Source organism: Ciconia boyciana, chromosome 1, assembly GCF_034638445.1.
Source record: "Ciconia boyciana chromosome 1, ASM3463844v1, whole genome shotgun sequence".
NCBI classification, from domain to species: domain Eukaryota; kingdom Metazoa; phylum Chordata; class Aves; order Ciconiiformes; family Ciconiidae; genus Ciconia; species Ciconia boyciana.
The window spans coordinates 193051732-193068742 of NC_132934.1; the positions used below are offsets into that span (position 1 = coordinate 193051732).

Sequence of the window (17011 nt, forward strand, 5' to 3'; positions counted from 1 at the left end):
TGGCATTGCAGAGGAGTGAGACTGTGAAAGAATATCCATTTCTCACCCTCTTATCTCTGGCCTCTCCTTATGCTGATGGAGAAAAGGGGGAGAGTCACTGCCTTTTTCCTTCCCATCTCTTCCTCCCCTCTGCAGGTACTTTGCACCTCCTGAGTGTCAGAGCACAGGTCTGCCTGGCCATCACGCAGATCCTCGTGTCCCCCCTCCACCCCTTCATTTGTGAAACTCCAGGACAAAATCTGGCCCCGAAAGTCCTCACCACTACAATCAATTTCTGTCCTCGCTGGCCCTGCTTATGTGAGTGCAAACACCTTGTGCCTAAAGGACAGTTACAGGAGCTATTCGGTTGCCAGCGATGGTTGTTGTATGCAGATCTTTTACAAGAAACCACTGGTTTGTACTGGTATCCATCAAGAATAAGTGACAGGATCAGTGAAGGATGCAAAGGAGTTGTGTGATATATACGATTCAGCAGCAAAAGCTGCCCCCTGGAGGAACAAGTCATTAGGCAAATTAGAGGCAATGGGGTCCAAAAACACCTCCACACATTCAGCAGCGAGCATCGTTATTGTAGTCACTTTACTAAGTTAACCAAAGAGATTCGAAAACTGAAATACAGAGACTTTATACAGACTGAGTTGGGAGTACAAATAAACAAAAGTAACATTCTTCAAGAAATGGATTTTAGTTGTGTTTTATAAACATCAATAAATACTGAAAAAGACGTGAAAATTTAAAAACAAACAATACCAACAACTTTAAATTGTCCCAAGGACTATAATTTAAGCTGATTTTTGATACTTTTGCAATAGGGATTTCATCCAGAAGTCCTTATCTAATTAAAAAAGGAAAAAGAAAAGTAGTCAGCATATTACTGATGCAAAACCAGGGAAGGGGCCACAACTAGAGCAGAAAAATGACACTGTTAGAACCGTATTACAATTTGGCAGGAATACTCTTAATGAACACTGTGTATGTGTGAGAAAAAGACAGCATCACTATTACAGGCATGAAACGATGATCAAGTGTCATTATCCATTGTCCAAAATGAAAAGGAACATTAGTAAAAGGGGAAATGAAGACTAGAAAAGGAAAGAAAAAAAAAACCTAAGGAAACTTTAAAAGCCACCTCTTCATAATAGTCTTCTAAGGCAAATGTTGCATGCACTACCTCCTCAAGAAACTAGATAAAGCTCTTCCATTGCCCGTGCGTTTCTTTTCATTTAGTTTCATGAAGAAAGGTTTGAGAGAGCAGAGCGCTGGGAAGAAATACTACAAACCTCTAAATTAGTGAAAGAACTTCCAGCATCACTATTATATTCTGGGTAGGAGGAACTGGAAGAAATTATGTTTTTCAGCCTCTGAAGTGCAATGATCAATAGCAAAAGGAGAAAAGCTAAGAGACTAAGGAATATAGAAACATAGACATAGACGTTGGATAAACGGCCAGGCGATGAATCCACTGAAGTTGAAAGGGACGTGGGGTACAGCTCCAGAAAAGTCCCATTTTCCATGTTTCCTACAAATCCAGATGAAGGGTCGGGTTCTGACATTTTTGGGTTTGTGTTTTAAAAATCACAACAGATCTTGGATTCAAAGGCAGTTTTAGCACCATAACAAAGGGTTTATTTTAGGCAACCATTTTTCCATCACAACGAAGAGATGACAAGTCAGCCAGTGATCAAATTTATCCTTTACTGCTCAAGCCCAGGACAATGTAAGATTGTATCCTTCAGAACTGCAAGAAATGAAAAAAAAAAAAAGATTTTGAAAATGAAAAAAAAAGCAAGATTAATTTACTCGCAGATAATGTGATTTAATGTGCGCCTGAGACAATCTAGTTCTTCAGTTACAAGTTATTAATCCTTAGCACTAACCTGCAATTCTTAAAGCATTAGCTAACAACTATCTTTATATCTCTCTTTTCCAAAATGCAGGGATTAGGAGAAATCCTACCCATCAATGAATTAAAATTGACCCTTCCCCACGATGAGTTGTTTAACTGAGGAACGGCACAATCAAAAATGTTCTTTATATGTAACAGACATACTGGAATCCATATTTATCTTGTTGATAAAAGCCAGCCAAGGAATGAAAAACCCCTCTCAAGACTTCAGCTCCCCAACCTAGAGCAAGGCTGCTCAACACCGTGATGGATGACAAATCCACTACCATTAGCCATTTACTCCATACTGCCTTGCCAGAGGTACTCAGAATGAGAAAATCTGCCAGACCTGCTTTCTTACTATATATGTATGAAATAGATCAAATGGTTTCAAAGATCAAAATGCACCTCGCTCTAATGCTGCCATGGGGATCTCAATGGCAGGCATTTTTCAGTGAAGTGTTGCAGCTTCTGATGCCTACAAGCAAAATCCCGAGGGAACGGGCAGACCTGGCAGCTCAGCGAACGTGAGGGGACAATCTAAGGGCAGTGAATGCTAACAGGGAAGAGATCCTATCTTTGAAAAAGCTTTGCCTCCAGCCATTTTGCGTTGGAACTTGGAAGCTCAGGTGCTGGCAAAGGTCAGAGTAGCACAGGACAAGCAGATCAGGGTATGCTAAGCTGCTTTTCCTTAAACTGACATAGTCAGTCTCCAGGTGCAGCCTGGAAGCCTAAGAGAAGGCTTGGTGATGGGGAATTGCTTGCACAACACTGATGTGCTGTAGCTGAATTACATGGCGTAACCCATTGCCTTTGTTTTGATACAAAACAGATAAAGCAAGGTGCGAGCAGGTAGGAAATGAAGCTCATTTTCTGCATATAACTGTCCACATGCAATCTTTCTATCCACCCATCCATGGTCAACCTCTCACTGCAGATAACCAGGCACTATAGGGAAAGGTGGCGAGCTTTCCTCCTGCTAGGAAGGCAACATCCATACAGAACTATGTTCCCAGCGTTGTGCCTCTCACCTTGACCTTGCTTTTGGCCTTGTCCTGTGGTCCCAGTTCAATACAATTTTCTCTAATTCACAGTTAGAGGCTTTGACGAGAATCCCAGATTTTGACGGCGACAGAGAGAGCAAAGACCGTCACTATCAGCCAGAGAGACAGAATCAGGCCCTTAAAGTAATGATGCGACAATCTGGGGTCTCTCCTTCTGTGTGTGACACAACTGCCCGAGTATCTCTCTGAATTTCCATGGAAGTGTCCCAGCACTGTTCCCGGCAATGTTCTGCCTTATAATTTTTCTTTTAAACATGCTACCTCTTCTAACTTACCTCTTTCTTCAAGAGGCCAACACTTTTTGACACTAGGTGTGACCACAGAAGCCCCAACCTGAACTAAAGATGCTTAAGAAGGATAAGGTACTTTTCTGTTGGTGCTGTTGCTTCTCTGAGAACACAGAAGCCTTGGAGACACCCACTGGAAATGCTAAGAAGTTTGCTTTGCAGTCACTGAAGTTATTTGCATCGTTACCCACTGTACTTTTGCACTGTAAACTAAATTTAGGAGGTTATGCTATATGCCATAAAAAGCCCTAAGTGCCTGAGTAAACAAGGACTACATTAAGCACTAGGTAGAATCTAACTCTACGTTTTTAAACTCTATTTTATTTTCTATATCTCAGAACTACATATATTACTACATAAACCAGGTCAAGGCTATTCTCTGGTCTCGGGGACAACTTGTGTGGCATGCTGCATCAAGATGGCTAAACTCCCTTTTATCCCCATGGGCAGGATGGCCAAATCACAGCTGCCTTGGGGAATGAATGATCTCCAATCCTAACGCCAAATATGTCCAGGCATTGCTTGGAGGCCAGGCATGCTAGCTGGCCAAAACCATGCCAGGAGGTGTGCTTGCTAGTTCAACAGGAGAGAAGATGACAGGCCTATGCCCTGGCCTGGATTAATTTACTACTACATACACATCCATGTTTTAATGGATAAAAGGTTACTTTCCAGATGTTGTTTTATTGTGTATTTATTGCATTTATTGTTTTATTGCAGAGCTTTTGGTAGTCTTAATCAAGCATCCCAATAGCCTACAAGATATGCAGGAGTACAAAACTACATCTGCAAATACCAGATAAAAATGTTCTTACCTTTGTGGTATATAACTCATACTAATGCATAAAATATACTAAAACAAAACCATTTTATAACCCTAATAGTATTTAGCCCCACAAGAAACAGTATTTATAGTACCTCGTGAAATAAGTCACAACAGACTGAACAAAGAGAAATCCTTATGAGATTACACTCCTTTTGAACTGTCTTTAATTTAGTGATCCAAAATTAACTAATGGAACAATACGTGTTCATTTCATGTTCTGGAAGTAGTTAAGTGCGTTATAGCTAATTTATCCTTTTTAACAGATAAGCTTTGATATAGAAGATGTTTATCCTTGATTACTCGTCATAATGAAAAGCAGATCCATTATTAATTGAATTTCTTTATAATAACTTAAGGAATTACTTCACATATATTCTTTAACATGGCAGAAGTTAAAAGCCTTTAAATTCTTCACAAATTTGAAATCCGCTACGTTCTACTTTTACCATTAACAGTTTTGGCCCTGGCACAAGGAAGAACTTTAGTGTGGGACTTTCTTTGAAGTTAGTGGAAAATTTATGGTCTTAAATAGGACTAATCAGAACCTCGCAGTTAAGCAGAGATGTGAATGCTTTGCTAGATCAGAGCCTTTATAGGTCTTACAATGTCAGCTGGGCTGTTTTTAACCAAGTATTTTGTAGTGAGATCAGAAACACTGTAAACTCTGATTCCAAATTACTATGGCCCAGATCCTAGTTGCCTCACTCACATCACTACGCAATGTGACATGTAAATGAATCTCACCATAAAATGTAGCTTCAGCTAAAGTGGCTCTTTGGGTAATATTTTAGGAAGAAAAAAAAAATCTGTGTTGTTTTAATCACACATTTAAAAATATGGACCTAAAGTGTAAGGTCCTACTCAGTCTAAAATGATTTTTACCAACCATCTGCACCCTGTTGGGGTAAAACAGCAAAATCACACAGACTGTGAACATATCTGGTCCTGACATCTGAGTAGTACTCATAGGAAAGGTAAAAAATGCATACAGAAACAAAAATGCATCTGATCCTGGTCCCTGACGACATTCCCTGATGCTATTCCAGCACTGCAATCCTGCCAGAGAGTAGACAGGCCAGCTCGGCCAGCAACGTGGGGCAAGGGTGCAAACACCACTCTGGACTGAAATGTGGCTACACAGTCCTAGGGCTGTGTGAACCTCTGCCACGCTGCAAATCAGACCTCCAGGCCTTTAAGAGGGGGATCCACAAGTAGTTTTATTCAGTGCACCACAGCTACCGCTTTGGCTCAGGTTCCTGCTTCTGCCAGGAGAAGAAGGTAAGTGGCATGAGCCATTTGTCTCTCTTACCCTAATCCTCCCAAAGGAATAACCCCAATGAAGCTAGATGTCAGCTTCACCTTCTTATTTGGTAATTGGTTTTGTGCGTTTCTGAAAACTAAATAGAACATCATAACATCTAGCCCAAACCTGGTCCCAAAGAAATGATTGGGAATTTTGTCACTGACTCCAAAGTACAATGGCAAAATTGAAAGTGGCTAACTGCAATAAACCCGTTGTCTTTCTGAGAGCTGTAAACCCACCAAGGAATTCAACTAAGGAGCCAAAGTTTTCAAACTCTGTAGTGGTCCCTACCTTTCCCTCGTCTATTGTTGGAAAGCTGAGTTAGTTTAAGGCAAAGACTGAATTTAAAGTGCTGTTGCTGAATGACTGGAGATGGAGAGGAACTGTGACTCTGACAGGAGAAGGATTCCCGAATAACCAGTCCTGAAAACTCCTGGGATAGGAGAAGTGGGACCTGTCTGCGGGGTGACTCAGACTTTGTGGTGTAGCTGGATCTGGATTACTTTCTCAGAGGCATCTCTGCAATCCCAGGAAAGGGATGCATGGCCTGAGGAGGCTTCGTGAGTCCTCGAGTCCAGCCCCACCACTGAAAATCCCAGGTCATACCCTGTCTTTCTGACACTGGCTGAGTTTTCCCGGTGCTATTACTCCATTGTTACACAGCCTTGCTGCTCTAATGGGCAAACTGCTTAGATAGATTCAAGCATTTCAGTAAAACAACTCACTGTACCAAGAAGGCATAGACTCCATCTCCACATTCCGCTGGTTTTAGATGTACAAGAGAGCAAAACTTTGTTCTTCTACTTTAGTCCCCAAATATGAGGGCGGGCACACAAGGAAAGGCTCTGCTAGACACATGGTGTCATTTGTACATCCTCGCTTTTCAACCAGAACCACTATTTAAGTATTTTCCTCCAGCTGTGCATTGTTCCTCCATTCACATCCTTGCTATAAATCACTTTTCACGGGTGAGGACAACCACTCTTATTCCAAGGGTAGGGCTACCTGGCAGATACTGTAGGCAGGCTCAGCTGAAGTTTTTTCTCTTTTCTTTTATCCTGTGGTAAGTAGGAGACAGGCAAATTGGTGTTCACCAAAAGCAGGGCAAACTGGGTAGGCGAGGGATTAAGCAAGCCATCACTATGTAAGAGGTAAATACTAGGTACCATGCACCATCATGCCTGGGTAGCCATGCCAAAGCTATCAACTGTTTGCATCTTTGATGGCACCTGTCATAAAACCTATTTTTTCAGAAAATGGAAATGTGGTCAGGAGCAGAGGCCTCATCAATTATCATATGCCCTGGGTGCCAAATTATATGTAATTTAATCTTCAGCATTGCTGAGACAGTAGTCATCTCCCAGTTCTGTCTAAGGTGAATGTTAAATGAGACTGCAGCACTCTCCAGGATGGCATGCAGTAAACAGAGAGCTTTTTCATAGTCCCAATGTCATAAATCCTTTACCATCCAGTTGCCTGCATTGTATGTCTCTGCATATCTTAATGCAACAACCCTATTTCTCCAGGCTCAGTGAAATATAATTTAATGGAGCATACTCACAACCACTGAGGCCCTAGAAACTGAGGAACAGGAAGCAAAGATAAGTCTGGTAGATTCATTTTCTTGTGAGTTTATCAGCCATAGATAAGCACTTTGTTTTCTTGGTTCTTCTTGGCTTTTTGTGACTACAAGCGGAGAAATACCTTGGCTGTTTCAGAGCCTTCAAAATGTTTAAGCAGAGAGACAAACTGACATCAAAGAAAATCAGCGTTTTTATGCTACATAAACTAACATTTTTGTCACAATCTCCCATCAACCCTTTCTTTACAGGTAGAAGGTATTCTAAAAAGCCCTTATTGTAAACAACTCCTAACAGAGGAGAGCTTAATTTGCCTTTACCATAGTTACAACAGTGAGGTCCCCTCATCCCATCAGACATCAGTATGCTGTTAATTGTATCTGCCTTCCTTCCCTAAAAACTTAAAACCCTTTTGGCTGATTTCAGCCCAACGTATACAGAAAGGCAGAGGATGAGTGCAACAGAAGGATTAAACTTCTACCATCTTCAAAACAGAGGGCTCTGTGAAGCAGGGCAGGGAGCCACTCGCTGACCCAGTGCAGGACAGCTGAAGAAGCTTGCCCATGTCAGATGTCCATGGATTCTGGCAGAAGGAGCCTCTGGCCACCAGGCTTCATTATCTTGCGCACACCATCCTCCTGTGGATCCAGTTCCCATGCTTGCACGCACCTGTGTCCCAGAGGACACAGAGATGAGGGTCAAAGAAGCACCCCCACACTAGTGGAACAAGGCGTCCACAGTGGATTACTTGGGACCATACCCCTGATGGGGAGGATCTGGTGGTTAGCAGATCCTAGATGGCGCTGAAATTACTGTCCATTAATCTGCCTAGGAAATGGCTAGGAAAGGGAGATGAGTTGCAAGATGGTCTGTGCAAAAACGGCTTGCTCCGTATGAGGCAGACGGCTCTTTGTTTTGAGTTGGAGAGGGGAGGCAGAGGACATCCATTAAAGATGACACTGATTATCTCTATTAAAGAACTCACAAGTGTGTTCTCTGCACTCTCTTGCCCTTTTGGAAAGTTAAAGCCCAGAGTGAGGAGATAATGATATCATCCCCTCATGACCTGCAACCAGAACCACCTCTCCTTCCTTCAGCATCAGAGCAGGAAGAACAGGAGGAGGATTGTGCAGGTTCCCAGGTGATACGGTGATGCCAGTTCCAGGATGAAACCTCCTCATCCCTAAAGGTGTGTCACCCCCCAAGTTCTGCTACCGTAGTGATTAATTCCAAAAGCTGGCAGCAAATTTTCACTAGATCTATTAAAAAGATTAAGGTTTCTCATGACCTTCACTAATTCGATATATGTATGAAGGCCAGCAAGCTTCTGGTTTAATTCCTTCATCTTCCCCCTCACCGCCTTCGTTTCCTATATTTATCTCCTTTAGCATATAGGGCTATATCACCACGTATCGTCCTTCCAGCTAACATGTAACACAAAGCATTTAATGCCAATAAAAATATGTTTGCATGCTCATCCTAAAGGACTGAATGAACTTTATGTACAGGGAACGCTTCAGCCTTGAAAGGCAATTTGGTCTAGACTGGAAAAATGTAGCAATTTAACATCATGCAACTAAACTAGACAGTAGCTCTAGACAGAAAAGAAGTGAGCAACATTTTATTCCATTGCAAATGTAGGTAGGAAAGGCAAAGAATGACTGCTCACTTGGAGTTTCACAAGAATATGATCCTTAATACTTCTTATTCTTGCACAAATGCCGTAGGCAATTGAAAGACCACAAGTAAGTAGGATGCTTCTTTTTCCTGTTACAGATGGACCCTCCAGGAGCAGAGAATCCCTTTATCACTCTGCCTGGGAAACAGGATCAGTCACCAACTGACTCAATAAAAAAGTGCACACAAGGAAAAGGAAAAACTATTTCCTGCCACAAACAAAGTCTTCCTTTTAATTTATGATCTAATTTCACTTTTTTAAAATGATTTAATATGATTTAAATGTATGACTTTTAAAATCTAAGAAGGCAAGTGCCCAGATGGCTTGGTTGCAGGTTAAAATCAAGTTATGTTTTGTTTGGGGTTTTCTGTGGGGCTGGGAAAAGGAAACTCTCAGAGCCATAAGGATACTTAAATTAATTCAGATAGGATCAAATGCTTGTATCATTTACATTTCCCATGGATCTACAGATTATAGAGTTATTTATATCAATGTAAAGCAAAGACATCATGACCTGGGATCAGACCCAGAGCCTGTCAGTTGAATCTGTTCCTTAAAAGTAGGAGAAAACCAAGCAAAGAGAATGAATAAAATACTTACAAGCAGGAGGATATGGGGGTGCAAGCCAAATGTCCAATGCGCAGGATGTGGTTAGTTATCACGCCCAAATCTAAAGGGACTGCATGCTGAGAAAAGCACCTATAAAAAAGCAAATCAAAGCTGAAGAGTTTAGTCATAACTACATTAATAAAAAAACAGGGAGGAAAAGTGCTGAATTTTGACTGCTCTCAGTGCCAGAAATTTCAGAAGAAAACAAACCAACTGGAATCCTGGCTTCTGTTTTATTCCTGCTAGCCACATCCTTCTACTGCCCAGTTACAGCACTGCATGTATAATATAAAAAGCATGCTTATCTCTTGATCTCTGCTTTACAGCCATGCTTTGATAACACCTTTCTCCTCTTCTTTTGCAGAGTGCTCCAGGACCAAGACAACCTGCTGTCCCCTGGCACTGCTTTAAGCACTGGAGCCCTGTATCTGCATTCCAGTTCATTTCACATTATCCCCTAAAGACTCTTGCCAGGAATCAGGTCTTTCTGGATTACACTTCATTATTTATTTATTCTCTTTATTTCAGACAATCTGCACTTTAATTTCACTTACCTGAAATCCCCAAACTGAATATTATATATGCACACAGATAGCTAGCAGATTTTTGTGTGCTACATTCATTCAATACCTAAAATTAAAACGTGGCCCCCGAACTGTCTTTAATAAAGCAAATTAAATTGATTGTATATGAAGAAACAATCCCAGACAATGCAGATTAAAGCAAAAGTAGGGGCACTTTCAGGAAAGATCCTCTCTTCTAGGAAAGAAAAGACGCTTGCACAATCGTTATACGTCTCAGAGCTCTATCCTTTCAGCACATTTGGTTTGAACTGCATTAGAGAAGCAGATCTCTGGGGATGAATGTTAATGCATTGTTGTGTTGCTTTCATCCCTTCAATCACTGAATCACTTATGGTTTAAGCCTGTCCAAGTTCAATAAAGAAAATTATCTACTGCCGCTGTTAAAAGTCAGCATAGTTGAAATCCAAATGTTTTGATAACATTGTTTATACTAATGTTCCGCCCCAAGGGAGTCGGACAGCTTCCTGACCACCTCCCGGTGCAGAAGGAGAGGTGGGAGGCTGCAGGTGAACCCCGAGGTCAGCTTTCCCAGGAACGGACCCAGCACATCCTCTGGATGCGAGGCATGCACCCCATCGCCTTGCCCAGAAGCACATAGGCTGAGGCAGGTGGCCGTACGAGGATGGAGAGGGGAATGCAACAGCCCCCGTACACCTTTTCTCTGGTAAATCTGTCTCATGTAACAAAAAGCTCAATCCTATGCCCTCAGTTTTGTCTGCTTGTAGCAGAGACCCCTTCCCTTCCCTTTGTTTCTTTCCCTGGCTCTCTTCGGGGAAAGAGGCACGAATCTCTGTGACAGGGACTTTATCTTCAAACAAGACAAATAGAAATGATTTTGCTCCTTTTCCAGCTCTCTTTTGTCTCTGCAGGATCTTCTTTAGTCCCTCTCCCCCCAGATACACAGAGCACTGCTCTTGCCCATTTAGCCCTTCATTCAATACAACGCCCCAATCCCCGGCAAGGTGAAGGGAACAGAGCCTACCAAATCTTGAGCTGATTAAACACGCCAGGGATGCAGTGCAAAACACAATACATCCTCAAGGCTCTTTAAATGCATGCATTCATATTCAAATGGCAAGCGTACACAGTGAGACCGAGAGGACTGAGCTTTTAATTACCTTTGAAGAACACAGAAATATCTGGACCACAACATCAAGAAGCTTATCTACAGGAGACCCCTTGGCATACACAGCTGTATCCCACGGTTCTTCATCCTTTTTTGCACCAGTCTAATGCCCTTCACAGGTATTTTCACAGTCTCAGCTGCGGCACTAGCCCACAGCCGAGGCTCATGCTGACCATGTTCTGGCACAGCAGGATTTGGCCCCCAAACACTGTATTCAGTCCCATCGCCAATAAGATAGGCAGGGAGCAGGGACCTATCTGTTCCCTGTATCTCTCGGGATGTGAATGGGGAAAGGAATCTCATCGCTGTACATCGGGAACCTCAGATGGGGAAACGGGGCCCTCCTGGTCCTGCTTCCCATGGGAGTGTGAGTCTGAATCTCACCCAAAGGACACACAGTCGCTGGGGAAATCAGTCTCCTTCCTGTGTTGGTTTGCTAAAAATATTTATTTCCCACTTTTGTTGAAAGTTTCCTGTGAAAAATTACAGGTTACTGAAAAAAAAAGAAAGAAACTCAAAAGCCCACTCTTTATTGACCGTAGTGATGGGTCATACTTGATTTCTCAGTGTCCAGTCCCAGCTTTATCCCCCCTATTCCCACTCTGAATAAATTTTGTTCCTGTTGGCCACTCTCGGACAAATTCAACCCCAGGCAGAAACCTCAAAGACAGGCGAGCTCCTAAAGTTTAATGACGGCAGATGATCAGAAGAGGAGACACGAAGGTTCACACAGCCATTTGGTTCCCCCTAATAGCTTTAGGTCTTGGTAATTGACTTCTGCAGTCAAACACAGCCACTAAGGTGTCACTGCCAAAGTAACAGACCACGGGTGCCCATGGAGTCAGCAGGCTGGAAGGAGATCCAGGGCAAGGTTAGCCAGGGAAGAGGGAAGAACCAGTGAGTATCAGGATTCCTTAATTTCTGCGTTTTGTGGAATGACTTCTTGTTTGATTTCTTGCAACCCCAAATTCAAAAGTTTTGTTTGAAGAGAAAATTTAGTGTAGGGTGGAAGGGCTGCTTAATTAAAAATGTACATTTTCACAGGGCAAGAAGAAAGGAACGTTAAAAAAAAAAAAATCAGTTAAAGCCCATTTCCCTCAGTGGAACACATATATGAAAATATTTCAGCTGCTTCTGTCTTGCCGTCTCCTTTCATGGTTGAATCATCCCATTACTGCTACCCCTCCTTGCCAAGGCTGCAAGCGGCTGTGTGGAGCATCCCACCGATGCTGGTAAGCCTCTCAGGAGAAGATGTCACCCAGCATGTGTAGGGTGGTGGTGACACAGTTAATCTCAGAACAAACAAAAGTTAATTAGCTTTGTTAGCTCGTGCCTGACTCTTAACGTGGGCTCCCGATAACCACCTTTTGTATTTGACACAAGCGGACCGGCACTGGGCTCCATGCTTGGAGCCAAATGGCTGGTGCAGCAGAAGGCATTCGCTCTCCCTGAAGCCGCACAGACTTCTCCTGAGGCAACGCTGCAGCTCCTCCACGTTTTACTCAGAGCAAAACCTACCAGATAAAATATCAAGCCCCAGAGCAGGCAGTCCTTGTTATCAGAGCTTGCTTTCATTCTCCATCACACTCACCTGTGAAGCTAACAACAACTTGCAGGGCTCAGATCCTAAGGTTCAGCATCCATCCAGCTAAAGGGGGAAAAACCCTCAGAAATATCAGGCACTACCCCCTACACCTACCAGGAATACAGTTTTAGGACAAAATGTGGCTAAATCTGGAAGTGAATGGATTTAAGGACTCTGTTGTCCCCTGCAGTGCTGTGGCACAGCATCCTGCCCGATGCCAGAGGAGGTGGCTGCACACACGAGCGCGGCTGAGAGCCTCCGTCTCTCACGCTCCATGGGGGCACGTCCATCCGCCATGGGCACATCATGCCAGCAGGTCTCAGGAGCCCTCCCTGCAGACTTCAGCAAGGGGCTCTGCGGAACAGTAAGTGGCCCTTAACTTCGCTAGTCAAGGGGGTTATTAGCCCTTTACTAATGAAGCTGTGACCCAGTAAGTGGAGTCCAGAGTAATAGGAAAACACTTTCCTATGGTAAAATTCAGCTGACACACAGGCTTCAATATATTTTATAAAAACAAAGTATATGGTCCATATCAAACCCTAAAATGCCAAGCAGGTTTCATTTTAAGCTCCTTAGAAATCCTGGCACAATATAAAGCTAGGACAGAAATTTGTATGCTTGATTCAACAGAAACCTCTGTTAATGCATCATTTTGTTTCAGAATTTTTTCTCCCCCAAAAAGCAGATTCAGTACCAACTACGTACTGTGAACTTAAATGTCAAGGGAATTTTAGGCACAGATGTGCTATCACAGCAACTCAGCTCGCTGTAACTCTGCTTCCCAACTCAGGTGCCTCAGCCTGCTTTACCAAGAGATGTAAGAAAACAGCCTTTTCCTTTGATTCTCTGTTTCCTCTCAATGGTACAACAGAAAAGATCTCCATCCTCACACCATTCCTTATTTAACCACGCAGGCTGCATGCCCTCCCTTGACTAAGAGACTGTGGCATTACCATATCTGTATTTGTGTGCGTAATATTTACATGTTGTCACTGTTTGCAAAACAGTCTGCAATAACTTAGGCAAAGATACAACACTATTGCAAAGGGAGTTGCAGTGAACCACGCTGTGATGTGTAAGCATAAGGGGGCAGGGTTGCACCTGAAATGCCAAAAAGAGCAAGTGAGGATAACATAGACCATGGGAGGAGAGCTTCTGCTGGTGCTAGATAGAGTGATCTGTGCGACATGGCCTCTCAGGTGTCCTAGCTTTAGAGGACACTGTTGTGCTCAAATCCAGAGCCAGACTAATTCCAGTGGCAGGGATGTGTGGCAGCACGGGTGAGGGCTTGTCTCAGCATCTCACCAGAGAGCCGCTGAAGGCATCACAGCAAAAGTGAACGTGCTGGGACATAGCAAGGAAATTAATGAAATGATGGACAAGGTGCCTATACAAAGCTACAAGTAAGCGCAAGGGAAGCTCAGGGAAATACAAAGGTGATAGCTTGAGGGAAGACAGATGCTGAGAGCACGGGCTGATCAAAGCCCAGGGGGTGTATCTTGGTAAAGCAGAAGAGGTGGTACATCACGTTTGGGATGACTGTCAAGGACTCTTGAAAGTGAAGCCTGCGGCTGACATGTCTGATGCAGAGGAGAAGGGGGAGCAGCAGAAGGACTGACAAAGAGGGGAGATGCAGCCAAAGCGGCAGGCTAAGAGGTGGGTTTTGGCAGCAGCGCTGTGGATCGACTATGCTGTAACAGGATTTCCTCTGCGCAAGCCAGGAAAAGGAAGTAACCGCAGTCATGAAGACACAAGGGGAGGAGCGCTTGCAAAAGAGTGCAGGAGGTAGAGGTGAAAATGCCTTGACTTTTTAGTATTTAAATTCCAAGATTTAAACCTATCAGAAACACCAGATTTTTCAGTAACTTCCAGATGTACTCTATGGTTGAGCTAATTCCTCTTCTGCTTCTGTATAGATGGGGCGCCAGGAGGAAAACTGCACTGCTTCCTGCCTCTGATGGGGAATTTACAGAACACCATCTATAATTTGGGCTGCACCAGTAAGACCCAATTGTGAATCAAGACACTTGGCAGACACAAGCTATCCCAGTCAGCCTTTTATGTCTGGAAAGCTTAACAAAATGCAAACAGCAATAACTTCCTAAGCCAAATATATTCATATACATACACTCACCTACTTGGTGATAGTACTAGAGTAGACTTGGATGCTGAAATAGCCCAGGACACCTTCCCCACCAGTTCAAGGTCCTACAGCATTTCTTCTGTTGACAGCAATGCACACGTCCTGGGTATAGCAAGTAGCAGTCTGCAGGCAGGCAAGCCTGCACACCAGAGCAGAGGAAAGCCAGGGAAACATGCATGAGGCGGCAGTGACATGCCTGCCTCTCCTTCCCCCGCCTTGGGTGATACGGATGACCCAGTCTGAGGAAGAGGTGGGGAAGGAAGCAGCCAGTACCCAGCTGCAAACAGCAATAACCATCCCTAAGGGCGACAAGCCCTTCTAGGCATTATAGCAGAGAGAAGGAGGCTGGTGGTTTCAGGTTGCCCTTCGTTTCAGTCTGTTCAGGCACAGAAAAGTCAGAGCAGGGTCAAAATGACTGTAAAAAGCAAAATCATAAGGAAACTGACATCCACCCTCCAGCTGGATCCCTTATCAGAATAAAACTGCCAGCACTGTGTACATCCTATATGATCCAGATTGTGTATGTTTCTTTTATTCAGCTTTTTCCCATTCTCCTATAATCACCTCAGAATTAAATTTAATAATACTCAGTATGCATTCCTAATTTTCTTTGCTTATATAAATGTTAATCAATGTGGCAAATGCTCGGCCCTTTACCACTATTTTCACAATTTCCCTCTAACTAACTGTTTAGCATTTGCAAGGGTAGGAAGAGTTTGCTTCACTTGCTTTCTGTCCCAAGCTTCACTACCTCTACTGAGATGATATTGTAACAGCCTGCAGCTTTTAGCTAGACATAAAGTGTTTGAAAAGGGCACATTTTTGTGCATCCATCCTGTTTTCTTTTTCTACGTTGTGCTGTCTAAGCTCAGCTCTTCTCCCAGTACATTGGGTAGGCATTTTACAATTTATTTGCAGAGGGAGCAATTCCTTTCCTGTCATCTTCCTGCAAACAATGTGAAAGAGCACACGGGTGGCAATCTATGCTTATACCCACAGAGCCAAAAATGTGCTTGCACAGTGATGACCCAACGCTCTGCACTATCAAACCCCCAGTCCGCAGCATCTTTCAGAAATGGAGACCAACCTGTGCCTCCTTTCTCTCAGCGTCCCTCCTTCCAGAAGCAGCGCGGCCCCCGACGCTGTCCCCACGCTCTCCCAGAGCACTCCCCTCTCTGCCTCCAGCAAAAGCAATTTCTCCGAAACGAAGAAGTGCTCATTCAATTCCAGCACTTTGACAACCCACGAAGTCAGTAAGGCCAAAACCAGGTTCTTTCCAAAACACATTTGGGAACAATCAAACGCAGGCCTAACACATACCTAGGTTAAACGCATGTGAAAATCAAATGCCCTCGATTACGGCACACGAAAGACCAAACATTCAGAAGACGCTCCCGGAGCAGCGGCAGCCGGTGGGGCACGGAGGGCAAGACGCTGCTCCCTGCGCGCACAGCGGCTTTCAGGACCGGCTGGGAGAGCCGCTTCGCGCGGGGAAGGCACCGCTCGGCACCGGACAGCGAGAGGAAGCGGTGCCCGGCGCTGCGGGAAGGTGAGCGACAGCTCTCAGCGGAGCGGCTCAGCCGTGCCCAGCCGAGGCTCAACTCAAACCGAGGGCGCGAATGCAGCGCACCGGGACTGCGGCAGGGGGAGAAAAACCACCCCAAACCCAACGTGCCGACCTCCCTTGAAAAGGGAGGCGGCCAGACCCCGCCGAAATGCTTCGGCTTAGGCGAAACCGCCAGCGCGGCACCCTCCCGCCCGCCGCCGCTCCGCGCCCCGCTGGGGCCAGCCCCGCGCCCCGCTCACCGCGCCCGGCTCCGGCTCCGGCTCCGGCTCCCCCTGCCCGGTTCCGGCTGCGGCTCCGGCTCCCCCTGCCCGGCTCCGGCTCCGCCTGCCCGGCTCCGGCTGCGGCTCCGGCTCCCCCTGCCCGGCTCCGGCTCCCGCTCCCGCTCCCGCCGCCGTCCCGCGCGGCCGCGGAGGGAGCGCCGCCCCCGGCCCGCCCCTCGCCCGTCCCCGCCGCCCCCCGACCCCAGCCCCGGGCGCTGCGCGGCTGCCGCGGGCGCAGCCTCTGCCCCTTCACTCGGTCCCGGGGCGGTGTGCGCTGTTGCAGGGGCGGGGGCCTGGGGACACGCTGCCAGCCCAGCGTGCCCGCCCTGTGTGAGCCCGGCAAGGTGCTTCGTTCACCTCGCGGGGGGACGAAACCCCTCCGCCTCACTGCTCTTAGGAGGATGAAAGTCACCGGGATTTATCGGGCATCGTACAAACCCACGCGGACACCCGGCTCTCGCCATCCCACGGCTGCCCCACAGCGTATACCGCTGACATGCGTGGCTCTCGAGCT

The 17011-nt window shown here is 45.2% G+C and overlaps 1 protein-coding gene across 1 annotated transcript; it reads right to left on the reverse strand.

Annotated features, from left to right (window-relative positions):
* Positions 1-654: 654 nt before the first annotated feature.
* Positions 655-16596, reverse strand: SERTM1 (serine rich and transmembrane domain containing 1). The gene is made up of 3 exons (XM_072854686.1): positions 16477-16596; positions 9224-9322; positions 655-1738 (listed from the first exon to the last, which is right to left on the reverse strand). The coding sequence occupies exon 3, from the start codon at positions 1551-1553 to the stop codon at positions 1230-1232; it is 324 nt and encodes a 107-aa protein (XP_072710787.1). The 5' UTR covers positions 1554-1738; positions 9224-9322; positions 16477-16596; the 3' UTR covers positions 655-1229.
* Positions 16597-17011: the final 415 nt, after the last annotated feature.